This window comes from Ranitomeya variabilis, chromosome 7, assembly GCF_051348905.1.
Source record: "Ranitomeya variabilis isolate aRanVar5 chromosome 7, aRanVar5.hap1, whole genome shotgun sequence".
NCBI lineage: Eukaryota > Metazoa > Chordata > Amphibia > Anura > Dendrobatidae > Ranitomeya > Ranitomeya variabilis.
Genome location: NC_135238.1, coordinates 136,013,135 through 136,030,481, shown reverse-complemented (window position 1 = coordinate 136,030,481; position 17,347 = coordinate 136,013,135). Strand labels below are relative to the sequence as shown.

General features: G+C 44.6%; 1 protein-coding gene across 1 annotated transcript in view; it reads left to right on the top strand.

Annotated features, from left to right (window-relative positions):
• Positions 1-17,347, top strand: part of FASTKD2 (FAST kinase domains 2) — a 52,255-nt gene that overhangs the window by 22,837 nt on the left and 12,071 nt on the right. Inside the window, exons 8-9 of the mRNA XM_077275737.1 lie at positions 2,234-2,382; positions 13,303-13,518. Coding sequence (XP_077131852.1) covers positions 2,234-2,382; positions 13,303-13,518 — 365 coding nt within the window. The remainder of the gene's footprint in view (positions 1-2,233; positions 2,383-13,302; positions 13,519-17,347) is intronic.

Below are 17,347 nucleotides of genomic sequence, written 5' to 3'. Positions count from 1 at the left end.
GGTTGTTCGGTGGTGCGAGGGCTGTACCGAGATTTTGTGAAAGCCCAGAGCCCCTGCACGTACATGGTTTACTTTGCGGTGAACTCCGGGAAAATGGCTGCTGGGGGCGGCGCATGCGCAGATGGAGATCTCGGCACCAAGATCTCAGGAGATGAGATTCCATCTGTGCATGCGCCGCCCCCAGCAGCCATTTTCCCAGAGTCCACCGCATAGTAAATCATGTAGGTGCAGGAGCTCTGGGCTTTCACAAAATGTCGGTACAGCCCTTGCACCACTGAACAACCAAAGCGGCGCACATCCAAACACCCCCTCATCCCAGCCTGCAGCAACGCTCCACTCTTGCCTCCTCCAGTAGCGACCCTGGGGCCCCGCTTCACCGCAGCCACCACCCTCGGTAAGCAATAAGACGCATGGACTGTAAGAAGCACCACCATTCTATTAAAAAAAGGTTTTTTTCCTGTTTTTCTCCTCAAAATTTGGGGTGCGTCTTATAATACGGTGCTTATTATAATCCGCCAAATCCAGTATATAATGCTGAACACTAGCTGAGTGGTCTGTCTGTATGTTTAGCATGGAAAAAGAAAGCGGCATTCATTCACCCCCATCCAAATTCTGAATTTTCTGCTCGGACTACCCCATGGGGTTTGTTGAGAACTTTAAAGATCGAAAAAGACCAATATGTCCATCATCGGGAAATGAAATAAAAAAGATGTTCATGGAGGCATGAAATTGTTCTGTACATATGGCATAGAGATTGAGTCGTTGCCCGGCGTGGTGCATACGCTGTCAAGATTCACCAGTATTGCCGATGTGAATGGGACGTTACATGAATGGATGTATGTGATTTGCATGCATGTGGTCATATGCCGACTAGACGTTCTCAGTTTCTCTTCATTCACTTGTGTTGAAAGAAGCCGGAAATCTAGTTGGCATGTGGCCGCACGTATCCAAATCTCACACTTGCCCTCTCTTGCTAACAGAGCTGGTGAATTCTGACAACATGTGCACCACAAGCTGTCAGGATTCAGAAGTGTGCCGTTATATCGGGTGATTGCAGACTTTTATCAGACATCTGGAATCACTTTAGTAAATGTATACCCAGTGCTGATATTGGAAGGTTTCTATTAAACCGAGAGGCCTTCTGGATGTGGACCTCAGCGCTCGTATTTCTTTAGGATTAAATGTACATAATCATGCATAATTACTGAGCATGAAATGTGTCTTACGTATTATTTCTGTCTTTTCTACGTCTTTCTAATTATTTTTTGTGTACAATGGTTTTAGTGATATCAGGAGGTGAATTATTACTCGTTAACAAATGTATTTTCCATGACTTCCTATGTTCCAGTGTACGGTGTGAGTACAAGTGTGCCTAATGCTCAAGAATGGAAGTCCTCTTATGTGATGCACTGTGAATTTTTTTTAATGAAGCAGTAATAGAAGACATTTTTCAGTAATATTAATTCTTTGGAATCTCAATGGTGGGGCTAGCCACAAATGATTATAATTCTAAATTTGCCACCATTTTCAAATTTTAGGTCCCAGGTGCCTTTATTTTGGTCACCTGGTTGCCTAGGGAAAAAAACTATACACAAATGGTGACATTTCAGTAATTTTACTTGGGTTATAGAAAATAAAGGCAGCTACAAAGAAATAATGCGCCTGTTCAGCTACGCCACAAAGGGGCTTGAAAACAAGGTAGAAATGTTTAGTTGTTGAGAAAATTATCATTTGGTGGATAATCTTATTTCTATGACTAATGGAAGAATTCACAACTGATTTTAAAACGATTGTCCATTACTAGGAACAGCCCCTTCCTGATGAAAATGTTTGGCCCTTATAAAATAATAAACCTATACCCACTTCCTGTGTCTGCACCGTTTCCGATCTCCCTGGGTCTCTCGTGCAGTATTGTGACTCTGGCGGCACTGTCCCCGCCTTCAGACAAATCAAACATGAAGAGGAGGTCTGGGCTGCAGCTGATCGCGGACTTCCAATTCCTGTTCAATTTGTCCGAAGGTGGAGATGGTGACGCCAGTGTTGATTGATCACAACACCGTACGAAAGCATCGGGGAGAGGCAGTGTTGACACCACTGGAACAGCGCCGGCACGGGAGCTGAGTATAAGCTTTATTATTATTTTATCGGAGCCAAGCGTTGGGGTATAACAAGATGATGTCCAAGAACTGGACAACTTCTATAAACTCCTATACCTTTATTCTCTCTGGTACAGGTTCCTGGAGACCTTGAACACGGCACTGGATGTACATATGAATAGTATGAGGAATAAAGAACTTCTTAGAACTGTTTACAACTTCTGCTTACTTGGACTAGTTCTTCCATTTGCTATCAACAAACTTCTAGAAGACAAAAGTTTGATAAGTGAGTAGGGGAACTACCTTACATGTTCTGCACTGCATTTAGCCTCTTCACTAGGGTACGGTTGCAATAAAAAGTATATATGCAAATTGTCTCTCCAGAGAGGAAGAGGACTAGGACTCTAGTGTCACCTACTGGAAGTAGCAATCCTAAAAGTCCATATTGACCCTATAATGAGCCTGGCCACATGACTTGTGGTGACAGCCAAACCTGAATCTCAATTTGCAGACATGTGTTTCTGAATGCTTTCCTTCCTCAGTGCAAAGCATGAGATCTGATTTGGCTGTATGAGAAGCCTCTGTCTGGGGTCTAAAGGCCTTCCAATGCTCCTCTGGGAAATTGACTATGCAAATAGCGTCTTCAAAGAGGACTAAACACATTTCAGCAAACTTGAGTTTCTGGTTTGGCATTTAGTCATATGGCAAAGTTCATTAAAAAGTTGATATTGACTTTTTGGATTGCTACTTCCAATAGGTGGCACTACGGTTCTAGTCCTCTTTCTCTCTTACAGTCCATTTTTGTGCTTAGTGTCCACTCTCTGAAAGCATATCAGGATTTAGTACTTTTTTTATTATCATTTAGGTTTTCTGTGCATATGTCAAAAGTGTGTAAAGCTTCCTCATTACCTGGGGTACAATATGGCCAAAAACCAATTGCAACGGAAAGCTTAATTGAAGATACCCCAAAAATATAGTATCCAAGCCTGAAAACTGATATAAACAAATTAGATTTCAGTCCTTGCAATTTCATTGTGATTTACCAGGATAAAGAGTAGGACACATGCTTGATATTCGCTGAGCGTTTGGCATTTGCCTTGTGTAGCTCAGCGTGCAGCAGCGTCCCTTGCCTGTCGTGCAGCAGCGTCCCTTGCCTGTCGTGCAGCAGCGTCCCTTGCCTGTCGTGCAGCAGCGTCCCTTGCCTGTCGTGCAGCAGCGTCCCTTGCCTGTCGTGCAGCAGCGTCCCTTGCCTGTCGTGCAGCAGCGTCCCTTGCCTGTCGTGCAGCAGCGTCCCTTGCCTGTCGTGCAGCAGCGTCCCTTGCCTGTCGTGCAGCAGCGTCCCTTGCCTGGCTTGTACTGGAACCCTTGTGAATTTGTCTTTGCCATGGTTTTCACAAAGTTTTAATCAATCTCAACTTTATATGTAGTGGAGGAAGAAATATTTTTGTTGAAGCAACTAAAGGATGATGCTGAACATTGTCTCTACCTGGAGCATATATGTTTCTCTGTCTCCAATAAACTGTCCCATAAACAGAAGAAGCAACAATATTTTGTGAAACCTCCTTGCATTCCCATTAGCAGACCAATCACTTTCGAATCTCCACAGATATTCCATTGATGATGCTTATATTGTATAGCATCCAAAACAACTGACAGATTTTCATAACTTTCCTTTAGATGACATGAGTGAGCAATAGGGATTGATGGTTTCATATTTCCATTGTGAAGCAACACTGCTTTCAAACTTCTCTGGTATGAGTCAATAAACAATCGCCAATCTGCAACAAAATACTCTTGATTCAGTTCTTCAAAGAGACCATTCGCATTGTTACAGTACACCATTGGTCCATCAACTGTGAAAAATTGTGTTAGTGTTACTTCTGTTTTGGTAATAGCACACCTTGACATCATCAAGGGTCAGCCTATTCCTTACAGATGAGCATTTGCAGAAAGGCAGTTTCTCAGTATGATATTGGCTTCTTTCAGGTTCTCTCCCTGTGGAGACCCTCACCCAGTTACATCTCAGTGGCTGAGCTGTTTTCTTCCCTCTGAGGCGACTTTACCTCCCAGAAATGCAGTGAAAATCCTCTCACAATGGCGGCTGTCCACTGCCTTCCCTTCTATCTCCCTGTGGCAGGGCTCCGATCTCTGTAGAGGCCTGTCTTCTGTCAAGAGTCTCACATACCAGTCCTTGCTGCCATCACCATCCTTTTCTGACGGACTCAAATCTTACGGCCTCATAACAGTTAGCTCCTCCCCATAACATGTGACTTTCCGAGAAGCAGTTATTGGTTGACTGCACTAACAATACTCCTTCCCATAAAACTCACTAAAACCTTTACTCATGTTGTCCCTGTAAGAAAATTCACAATTAAGTAAGACAAGCAAAGAAATGGAAATAACATAGGAGAAACACATACATTGAAAATGCAGAAATAACGTAATAACAAAAATACTTCTATCTCAGAAACTTTATGTGATAGAGCAAAACTAAGCATATTTTTTTGAATCGGCACATCAAACGCCATCAAACAGACATTACCTTTGCTGATGATTTTTTTTGTGTTGATCAGTGTTAACTGGATCAATGCGACGTGGCATAGAGGCGATCAGCCTGTGGCACTGCTGAGGTGTTATGGAAGCCCAGGTTGCTTTGATAGCAGCCTTCAGCTCGTCTGCATTGTTGGGTCTGGTGTCTCTGATCTTCCTCTTGACAATACTCCATAGATTCTCTATGAGGTTAAAGTCAGGTGAGTTTGCTGGCCAATCAAGCACAGTGATACTGTTGTTTTTAAACCAGGTATTGGTACATTTGGCAGTGTGGACAGGTGCCAAGTCCTGCTGGAGCCTGAAATTTCTATTTCCAAAAAGCTTGTCGGCAGAGGGAAGCATGAAGTGCTCTAAAATTTCCTGGTAGATGGCTGCGCTGACTTTGGCTTTGATAAAACACAGTGATCCTGCACCAGCAGATGACATGGCTCCCCATACCATCACTGATTGTGGAAACTTCACACTAGACCTCAAGCAGCTTGTATTGTGTGCCTCTCCACTCTTCCTCCAGACTCTGGAACCTTGATTTCCAAATGAAATGCAAAATTTACTTTAATTTGAAAACCACACCTTGGACCACTGAGCAACAGTCCAGTTCTTTTTCTCTTTGGCCCAGGTAAGACGCTTCTGGTGTTGTCTATTGGTCATGTGTGGCTTGACACAAGGAATGCGACACTTGTAGCCCATGTCCTGGATACGTCTGTGTGTGGTGGCTCTTGAAGCACTGACTCCAGCAGCAGTCCACTCCTTGTGAATCTCCCCCAAATTTTTGAATGGCCATTTTTTAACAATCCTTTTAACAATCATGCATACCTCCCAACCGTGCCGGATACAGCGGGACTGTCCTGATTTTGACAGTCAGCCCCGCGATCCCGGGCGGGACATTAGTTGTCCCGCAGTGGTTGGGAGGTGTGCTGCAATATCAGGCGGTCACTGCGGTCAGCCTTTTCCCTGCACCCGCAGAGCTGCCTGAGCACAGCACAGCACATATTGGCTGCTTCGTGGCCACAGGACCTGTGATGAGGTCACAGGGGGAGGAGTCAGGGGTCACATGATCGGGACCTCGTGGATTGCAGGACTCGTCACTCGGCTTGAGTTGCCAACTTGCCATGCTGCCTGCTGGATGAGGTAAGCTGCCGTGTGTGGGGTCAGGAGGTGTACAGTGTGGATGTAGAGGAGCCGTGTGTGTACGAGGTGTATGGAGCGGAGCCGTGTGTGTACGAGGTGTATGGAGCGGAGCCGTGTGTTTACGAGGTGTATAGAGCAGAGCCGTGTGTGTATGAGGTGTATGGAGCGGAGCCGTGTGTGTACGGAGCGGAACAGAATGTGTACGAGGTGTACGGAGCGGAGCAGAATGTGTACGAGGTGTACGGAGCGGAGCAGAATGTGTACGAGGTGTACGAAGCGGAGCAGAATGTGTACGAGGTGTATGGAGCGGAGCCGTGTGTATGAGGTGTACGGAGCGGAGCGTGTGTGTGTACGAGGTGTACGGAGCGGAGCGCGTGTGTGTACGAGGTGTACGGAGCGGAGCGTGTGTGTGTACGAGGTGTACGGAGCGGAGCGCGTGTGTGTACGAGGTGTACGGAGCGGAGCGCGTGTGTGTACGAGGTGTACGGAGCGGAGCGCGTGTGTGTACGAGGTGTACGGAGCGGAGCGCGTGTGTGTACGAGGTGTACGGAGCGGAGCGCGTGTGTGTACGAGGTGTACGGAGCGGAGCGCGTGTGTGTACGAGGTGTACGGAGCGGAGCGCGTGTGTGTACGAGGTGTACGGAGCGGAGCGCGTGTGTGTACGAGGTGTACGGAGCGGAGCGCGTGTGTGTACGAGGTGTACGGAGCGGAGCGCGTGTGTGTACGAGGTGTACGGAGCGGAGCGCGTGTGTGTACGAGGTGTACGGAGCGGAGCGCGTGTGTGTACGAGGTGTACGGAGCGGGACGCGTGTGTGTACGAGGTGTACGGAGCGGGACGCGTGTGTGTACGAGGTGTACGGAGCGGAGCGCGTGTGTGTACGAGGTGTACGGAGCGGAGCCGCGTGTGTACGGAGCGGAGCGCGTGTGTACGGAGCGCAGCCGCGTGTGTAGGAGTAGCTATGTGTGGCCATTATACGGTACGAAGTATCATGTGTGGTCATTATACAGTACGGAGCATCATATGTGGTCATTATACAGTACGGAGCATCATGTGTGGTCATTATACAGTACGGAGCATCATGTGTGGTCATTATACAGTACGGAGCATCATGTGCGGCCATTATACAGTGCGGAGCATCATGTGCGGTCATTATACAGTACGGAGCATCATGTGCGGTCATTATACAGTACGGAGCATCATGTGCGGCCATTATACAGTACGGAGCATCATGTGCGGCCATTATACAGTATTGAGCATCATGTGTGGCCATTATACAGTATGGAGCACTGTATGGCCATTGTACAGTATGGAGCATCATGTGGCGCCATTATACAGTATGGAGCACCATGTGGGGCCATTATACAGTATGGAGCACCATGTGGGGCCATTATACAGTATGGAGCATCATGTGGGGCCATTATACAGTATGGAGCATCATGTGCGGCCATTATACAGTATGGAGCATCATGTGTGGCCATTATACAGTATGGAGCACTGTGGCCATATTTTTTTGTTTGTGATTATTCTTTATGAAACAGTGTGATCAGCAGTGCTAAATGGGTGTGGTTGGGACGTGGATATGGGTGTGGCTAGTTATGAATGGGTGTGGTCAGAGGCGTGGCCTAAAATTTGCACAGAGATAATTATCTTTGACCTAAGATGCTTCATTAACGCCTTCATGACCTTGGGATTTTCCGTTTTTCCGTGTTCGTTTTTCGCTCCCCTCCTTCCCAGAGCCATAACTTTTTTGTTTTTCCATCAATATGGCCATATGAGGGCTTATTTTTTGCGGGACAAGTTGTACTTTTGAACGACATCATTGGTTTTATCATGTCGTGTACTAGAAAACGGGAAAAAAATTCCAAGTGAAGTGAAATTCCAAAAAAAGGGCAATCCCACACTTGTTTTTTGTTTGGCTTTTTTACTAGGTTCACTAAATGCTAAAACTGATCTGTCATTATGATTCTCCAAGTCATTACGAGTTCATAGACACCAAAAATGTCTAGGTTCTCTTTTATCTAAGTGGTGAAAAAAAATTTCCAAACTTTGCTAAAAAAAAAAATAAAAAAATAAAAAAATTGTGCCATTTTCCGATACCCGTAGCGTCTCCAATTTTCGTGATCTGGGGTCATATGAGGGCTTATTTTTTGCGTTCCAAGCTGACGTTTTTATTGATACCACTTTTGTGCAGATACATTGCTTTGATCGCTCGTTATTGCATTTTAATGCAATGTTGCGGCGACCAAAAAAATGTAATTCTGGTGTTTCAAATTTTTTTCTCGCTACGCCATTTAGCAATCAGGTTAATCCTTTTTTTTATTATTGATAGATCGGGCGATTCTAAACGCGACGATACCAAATATGTGTAGGTTTGATTTTTGTTTTTTGTTTTATTTTGAGTGGGGCGAAAGGGGGGTGATTTAAACTGTTATTTCTTTTTATTTTTTTCACATTTTTTTTTTTACTTTTTTTTTTTTTCTTACTTTTGCCATGCTTCAATAGCCTCCATGGGAGTCTAGAAGCTGGCTCAACGCGATCGGCTCAGCTACATGGGAGCGATCATCAGATCCACCACCACAGGGTGGTGCTCATAGCAATCCGGCATCAGCAACCATAGAGGTCTCAAGGACCTATATGGTTACTATGCAGATGCATCGCTGACCCTCTATCATGTGACGGGGGTCGGCGATAAGCTCATTTCCGGCCCGATGGCCGGAAGCGCCCGTTAAATGTGCTGTCAGCGTTTGACAACGGCATTAAACTAGTTAATAGCGGCGGGTGAATCGTGAATTGCGCCGGAGCCCGCATCAAAGCGGGGGTTCTTACCTCAGACATACTATCCCTTACAACGTTAGAAAGGGGTTAAATGGGCGACTTTGTGATCAAGGCTATTAACTGGCCGAATCGTCATTTTGCCTGTTGCTTCAGCAATCACTATTAATAAATTCTCACTTGAAGCATAATTTTCAGCTCGTACGTTTGCAGTGTTTTTTTTTTAACTATTGACGTGTCAATTGGGCTCACATACATTGGCCAATTTACGCGCAAAGTGCCTTCCTTTTTTCATAACAATTTTTACAGATAAATATTTAACCCCTTCCCGACCCATGGCGCCTATGTGGCGTCATGGAATGATCGCATCCCTGCAGATCGGGTGAAAGGGTTAACTCCTATTTTACCCGATCTGCAGGGATAGGGGGAGTTGTACTTCAGCCTAGGGGGGGTGGCTTTGCCCCCACGTGGCTACGATCGCTCTGATTGGCTGTTGAAAGTGCAACAGCCAATCAGAGCAATTTGCAATATTTCACCTATGAAAATGGTGAAATATTGCAATCCAGCCATGGCCGATGCTGCAATAGCATCTGCCATGGCTGGAAATCATGTTCTGGCCCCCCCCACCGCCCCCGATCTCCTCCCCAGTCCTCCGTTCTGTCCGGTACCCCCCTCCGTCCCCCTGTCCGCTCCCCCGTGCTCCTGTCCGCTCCCCCGTGCTCCTGTCCGCTCCCCCCGTCCTCCGATCCCCCCCCTGTGCTCTGATCCACCCCCCCACCACCCCCTCATACTTACCGAGCCTTCCGAAGTCGGTCCGTCTTCTCCCTGGGCGCCGCCATCTTCCAAGATGGCGGGCGCATGCTCCCCCCTTTATCACCCCCATAGGTAGGGACAATAATAAAATAAAATATTTTTTTTTCTTTTTCCACTAGGGTTAGGGTTAGAACTAGGGGTAGGGTTAGGGGTAGGGTTAGGGTTATGGCATGTGCACACAGTGCGGATTTGGCAGCGGATCCGCAGCGGATTGGCCGCGGATCCGCAGCGGATTGGCCGCGGATCCGCAGCGGTTTTACATCAGGTTTACAATACCATGTACACCTATGGAAAACCAAATCCGCTGTGCCCATGGTGCGGAAAATTCCGTGCAGAAACGCTGCGTTGTATTTTCCGCAGCATGTCAATTCTTTGTGCAGATTCCGCAGCGTTTTACACCTGTTCCTCAATAGGAATCCGCAGGTGAAATCCGCACAAAAAAAACACTGGAAATCTGCTGTAAATCCGCAGGTAAAACGCAGTGCCTTTTACCTGCAGATTTTTCAAAAATCGTGCGGAAAAATCTCACACGAATCCGCAACGTGGGCACATAGCCTTAGAGTTAGGGTTGGAATTAGAGTTAGGGTTGGAATTAGGGCTAGGGTTAGAAATAGGGTTAAGATTAGGCTTGTGGTTAGGGTTACGGATAGGGTTAGGGGTGTGTTGGGGTTACAGTTGTGGTTAGGGTTGGGATTAGGGTTAGGGTTGGGATTAGGGTTAGGATTAGGATTGGAATTAGGGTTACGGGTGTGTTGGGGTTAGGGTTGTGGTTAGGGGTGTGTTGGGGTTAGGGTTGTGATTAGGGTTATGGCTACAGTTGGGATTAGGATTAGGGGTGTGTTGGGGTTAGTGTTGAAGTTAGAATTGAGGGGTTTCCACTGTTTAGGCACATCAGGGGTCTCCAAACGCAACATGGCGCCACCATTGATTCCAGCCAATCTTGCGTTCAAAAAGTCAAATGGTGCTCCCTCCCTTCCAAGCCCCGACGTGCGCCCAAACAGTGGTTTACCCCCACATTTGGGGTACCAGCGTACTCAGGACAAACTGGGCAACAACTGTTGGGGTCCAATTTCTCCTGATACCCTTGTGAAAATAAAAAATTGCTTGCTAAAACATCTTTTCTGAGGAAAGAAAAATGATTTTTTATTTTTACGGCTCTGCATTGTAAACGTCTGTGAAGCACTTGGGGGTTGAACGTGCTCACCACACATCTAGATAAGTTCCTTGGGGGGTCTAGTTTCCAAAATGGGGTCACTTGTGGGGGGTTTCTACTGTTTAGGCATATCAGGGGCTCTGCAAACGTAACATGATGCCCGCAGACCATTCCATCAAAGTCTGCATTTCAAAACGTCACTACTTCCCTTCCGAGCCCCGGCATGTGCCCAAACAGTGGTTTACCCCCACATATGGGGGTATCAGCGTACTCAGGAGAAACTGGAAAACAACTTTTGGGGTCAAATTTCTCCTGTTACCCTTGCAAAAATAAAAAATTCTGGGCTAAAAAAATATTTTTGAGGAAAGGAAACACATTTATTAATTTCACGGCTCTGCGTTATAAACTTCTGTGAAGCACTTGGGGGTTCAAAGTGCTCACCACACATCTAGATAAGTTCCCTTGGGGGTCTAGTTTCCAAAATGGAGTCACTTGTGGGGAGTTCCTACTGTTTAAGCACATCAGGGGCTCTGCAAACGCAACCTGACGCCCGCAGAGCATTCCATCAAAGTCTGCATTTTAAAACGTCACTACTTCCCTTCCAAACCCCGACGTGTGCCAAAACAGTGGTTTACCCCCACATATGGGGTATCAGCGTACTCAGGAGAAACTGGACAACAACTTTTGGGGTCCAATTTCTCCTGTTACCCTTGGGAAAATAAAAAAATGTGGGCTAAAAAATCATTTTTGAGAAAAGAAAAATTATTTTTTATTTTCATGGCTCTGCGTTATAAACTTCTGTGAAGCACTTGGGGGTTCAAAGTGCTCACCACACATCTAGATTAGTTCCTTCGGAGGTCTAGTTTCCAAAATGGGGTCACTTGTGCGGGAGCTCCAATGTTTAGGCACACAGGGGCTCTCCAAACGCGACATGGTGTCCGCTAATGATTGGAGCTAATTTTCCATTCAAAAAGCCAAATGGCGTGCCTTCCCTTCCGAGCCCTGCGGTGCGCCCAAACAGTGGTTTACCCCCACATATGGGGTATCATCGTACTCAGGACAAACTGGACAACAACATTTGGGGTCCAATTTCTCCTATTACCCTTGGGAAAATAAAAAATTCTGGGCTAAAAATCATTTTTGAGGAAAGAAAAATTATTTTTTATTTTCACGGCTCTGCGTTATAAACTTCTGTAAAGCACCTGGGGGTTATAAGTGCTCACTATGCATCTAGATAAGTTCCTTGGGGGGTCTAGTTTCCAAAATGGGGTCACTTGTAGGGGAGCTCCAATGTTTAGGCACACAGGGGCTCTCCAAACGCGACATGGTGTCCGCTAATGATTGGAGCTAATTTTCCATTCAAAAAGTCAAATGGCACGCCTCCCCTTCCGAGCCTTGCCGTGCACCCAAACAGTGGTTTACCCCCACATATGAGGTATCGGCGTACTCAGGAGAAATTGCCCAACAAATTTTAGGATCCATTTTATCCTGTTGCCCATGTGAAAATGAAAAAATTGAGGCTAAAAGAAATTTTGTGTGAAAAAAAAGTTCTTTTTCATTTTTACGGATCAATTTGTGAAGCACCTGAGAGTTTAAAGTGCTCACTATGCTTCTAGATAAGTTCCTTGGGGGGTCTAGTTTCCAAAATGGGGTCACTTGTGGGGGAGCTCCAATGTTTAGGCACACAAGGGCTCTCCAAACGTGACATGGTGTCTGCTAGCGATGGAGATAATTTTTCATTGAAAAAGTCAAATGGCGCTCCTTCCCTTCCGAGCCCTGCCGTGCGCCCAAACAGTGGTTTACCCCCACATATGAGGTATCAGTGTACTCAGAACAAATTGGACAACAACGTTCGTGGTCCAGTTTCTCCTTTTACCCTTGGGAAAATAAAAAAAATTTCGCTAAAAGATCATTTTTGTGACTAAAATGTTAAATGTTCATTTTTTACTTCCATGTTGCTTCTGCTGCTGTGAAACACCTGAAGGGTTAATAAACTTCTTGAATGTGGTTTTGAGCACCTTGAGGGGTGCAGTTTTTAGAATGGTGTCACTTTTGGGTATTTTCAGCCATATAGACCCCTCAAACTGACTTCAAATGTGAGGTGGTCCCTAAAAAAAATGGTTTTGTAAATTTTGTTGTAAAAATGAGAAATCACTGGTCAAATTTTAACCCTTATAACTTCCTAGCAAAAAAAAAATTTGTTTCCAAAATTGTGCTGATGTAAAGTAGACATGTGGGAAATGTTATTTATTAACTATTTTGTGTCACATAACTCTCTGGTTTAACAGAATAAAAATTCGAAATGTGAAAATTGCGAAATTTTCAAAATTTTTGCCAAATTTCCATTTTTTTTCACAAATAAACTCAGAAATTATCGACCTAAATTTACCTCTAACATGAAGCCCAATATGTCACGAAAAAACAATCTCAGAATCGCTAGGATCCGTTGAAGCGTTCCTGAGTTATTACCTCATAAAGGGACACTGGTCAGAATTGCAAAAAACGGCAAGGTCATGAAGGGGTTAATGTGTACATTATATAGCGCTTTCTTCCTATTTCCTATGGCAGTAATGCATTTTCAATGTTCTAGAACAATAATTCTTGGTAAATAATGGTGCAATCTTTATCGTTTTTCAAATTACTATCCCTGACATAAACCATCAGCCATAACAAAGGTTGACCCTGATGATAATGTTACTGTGTATGTACAGGCCACAGCGTGTTGTGTGAATATGTACAATAGACTGAAGCAATCCTTTACCTGAACACTTTGTCCCTTTTTCCCTAAGGCACGCTGGACAACAGTGAAAAATCCTTTCTGAGCCATATTAAACAGTGTTTGTTACTGGAGTTGGGTACATGGCCATTTTCAATAGATGATATGAAGAAGATTGAGGCCAACCATAGTCATTCGGTCCTCATGTGTCACACTTTCCTGATCAGCTATTTTAAAGACCCAGCATTGTACCAAGAAAACATGCAGTTTCCCAGCAGCTACTTTATAGGTAAGAACAGTCTGATTGGTGGGTGATCTCATTAAAAAGGTTTATAGCAATATTCACAATTGTAACAAACCCATGAGCTCCAGCATGCCTGTACAGACTTCTTGTTCTGGATTAGTGTGTGTAATATTCACCTGTAAATGCACAAAAATGCAAAAACCTCATCGCTGCCCAGAAGCCGAACTGTCCTTATCCCCTTGACGCCATGGCTAATTTCCATGTTTTCCTTCCCTTCTTCCCAGAGCCATAACTCTTATTTTTCTGTCCACATAGACAAATGAAGACTTGTTATTTTGCGGGACGAGTTGTACTTTTGATTTATACCATTCATTTTTTCCACATAGTGTACTGGAAAATGGTAAAAAAAATTCCAAGTGCCATTAAATTGTGAAAAAAAAATGCAATTCTGACTTTGTTCTTTGAGAATTGTTTTTATGGTGTACAGTACAGACCAAAAGTTTGGACACACCTTCTCATTTAAAGATTTTTCTGTATTTCCATGACTATGAAAATTGTACATTCACACTGAAGGCATCAAAACTATGAATTAACACATGTGGAATTATATACTTAACAAAAAAGTGTGAATCAACTGAAATTATGTCTTATATTCTAGGTTCTTCAAAGTAGCCACCTTTTGCTTTGATGACTGCTTTGCACACTCTTGGCATTCTCTTGATGAGCTTCAAGAGGTAGTCACCGGGAATGGTTTTTCAACAATCTTGAAGGAGTTCCCAGAGATGCTTAGCACTTGTGGCCTTTTTGCCTTCACTCTGCGGTCCAGCTCACCCCAAACCATGTCGATTGGTTTCAGGTCTGGTGACTGTGGAGGCCAGGTCATCTGGCATAGCACCCCATCACTCTCCTTCTTGGTGAAATAGCCCTTACACAGTCTGAAGGTGTGTTTGGGGTCATTGTCCTGTTGAAAAATAAATGATGGTCTAACTAAAAACAAACCAGATGGAATAACATGCCGCTGCAAGATGCTGTGGTAGCCATGCTGGTTCAATATGCCTTCAATTTTGAATAAATCCCCAACAGTGTCACTAGCAAAGCACCCCCACACCATCACACCTCCTCCTCCATGCTTCATGGTGGGAACCAGGCATGTAGAGTCCATCCGTTCTCCTTTTCTGCGTCGCACAAAGACACAGTGATTGGAACCAAAGATCTCAAATTTGGACTCATCAGACCAAAGCACATATTTCCACTGGTCTAATGTCCATTCCTTGTGTTCTTTAGCCCAAACAAGTCTCTTCTGTTTGTTGCCTATCCTTAGCAGTGGTTTTCTAGCAGCCATTTTACCACAAAGTCTCCTCTTAACAGTTGTTGTAGAGATGTGTTTGCTGCTAGAACTCTGTGTGGCATTGACCTGGTCTCTAATCTGAGCTGCTGTTAACCTGTGATTTCTGAGGCTGGTGACTTGGATAAACTTATCCTCAGAAGCAGAGGTGACTCTTGGTCTTCCTTTCCTGGCGCGGTCCTCATGTGAGCCAGTTTCTTTGAAGCGCTTGATGGTTTTTGCCACTGCACTTGGGGACACAAAAAGGGGCAAAAACTGAATTCGGAAATTATAGGCCAGTAAGCTTAACCTCTTCTGTGGGTATAATCCTGGAGGGCATTCTAAGAGATGCTATGCTGGAGTATCTGAAGAGGAATAACCTCATGACCCAATATCAACATGGGTTTACTAGGGACCGTTCCTGTCAGACTAATCTGATCAATTTCTATGAAGAGGCAAGTTCCAGACTGGACCAAGGGAACCCAGTGGACGTAGTGTATATGGACTTTTCAAAAGCTTTTGATTCGGTGGCACACAAAAGGTTGATAAATAAAATGAGAATAATGGGGATAGGGGAAAATATGTGTAAGTGGGTTAAGAGCTGGCTCAGGGATAGGAAGCAAAGGGTGGTTATTAATGGAGCACACTCGGACTGGGTCACGGTTAGCAGTGGGGTACCACAGGGGTCAGTATTAGGCCCTCTTCATTTTAACATATTTATTAATGACCTTGTAGGGGGCATACGGAGTAGAATTTCAATATTTACAGATGACGCTAAACTCTGCAGGGTAATCAATGCAGAGGAGGACAATTTTATATTACAGAATGATTTATGTAAACTAGAAGCTTGGGCTGATAAATGGCAAATGAGCTTTAATGGGGATAAATGTAAGGTCATGCACTTGGGTAGAAGTAATAAGATGTATAACTATGTGCTTAATTCTAAAACTCTGGGCAAAACCGTCAATGAAAAAGACCTGGGTGTATGGGTGGATGACAAACTCATATTCAGTGGCCAGTGTCAGGCAGCTGATACAAAGGCAAATAAAATAATGGGATGCATTAAAAGAGGCATAGATGCACATGAGGAGAACATAATTTTACCTCTATACAAGTCACTAGTTCGACCACACTTAGAATACTGTGTACAGTTCTGGTCTCCGGTGTATAAGAAAGACATAGCTGAACTAGAGCGGGTGCAGAGAAGAGCGACCAAGGTTATTAGAGGACTGGGGGTCTGCAATACCAAGATAGGTTATTACACTTGGGGCTATTTAGTTTGGAAAAACGAAGGCTAAGGGGTGATCTTATTTTAATGTAAATATATGAGGGGACAGTACAAAGACCTTTCTGATGATCTTTTTAATCATAGACTTGAGACAGGGACAAGGGGGCATCCTCTACGTCTGGAGGAAAGAAGGTTTAAGCATAATAACAGACGCGGATTCTTTACTGTAAGAGCAGTGAGACTATGGAACTCTGTCGTATGATGTTGTAATGAGTGATTCATTACTTAAATTTAAGAGGGGACTGGATGCCTTTCTTGAAAAGTATAATGTTACCGGGTATATATACTAGATTCCTTGATAGGGTGTTGATCCAGGGAACTAGTCTGATTGCCTTATGTGGAGTCGGGAAGGAATTATTATGTGGAGCTTACTGTGATAATCTGCTGATAAAACACTGATTGTATTGAAACTACAGCAATCAAAACATCCCTGTAATCAGGCTCTCAGCCCATATATCAGGCTGCTTTCAGATGAAATAGCAAAACTTATCTTTATTTCTCCTGTTAAGGTACCGTTACACTAAACGACTTACCAACGATCACGACCAGCGATACAACCTGGCCGTGATCGTTGGTAAGTCGTTGTGTGGTCGCTGGGGAGCTGTCACACAGACAGCTCTCTCCAGCGACCAACAATCAGGGGAACGACTTCGGGATCGTTGAAACGGTCTTCAACGATGCCGAAGTCCCCGGGTAACCAGGGTAAACATCGGGTTACTAAGTGCAGGGCCGCGCTTAGTAACCCGATATTTACCCTGGTTACCATTGTAAAAGTAAAAAAAAAAAAACAGTACATACTCACATTCCGATGTCTGTCACGTCCCCCGGCGTCAGCTTCCCGCACTGACTGTCAGCGCCGGCCGTAAAGCAGAGCACAGCAGCCTGATGTATGGGCTGAGAGCCTGATTACAGGGATGTTTTGATTGCTGTAGTTTCAATACAATCAGTGTTTTATCAGCAGATTATCACATCATTTCTAAGGCCATGTGCACACGTTCAGTATTTTTCGCGTTTTTTTCGCGTTTTTTCGCTATAAAAACGTGATAAAAACGCGAAAAAAACGCTTACTTATGCCTCCTATTATTTTAAGTGTATTCCGCATTTTTTGTGCAAATGTAGCCTTTTTTTCCGCGAAAAAATCGCATCGCGGAAAAAAAAGCAACATGTTCATTAAAATGCGGAATTGCAGGGGATTCCGCACACCTAGGGGTCCATTGATCTGCTTACTTCCCGCATGGGGCTGTGCCCACGATGCGGGAAGT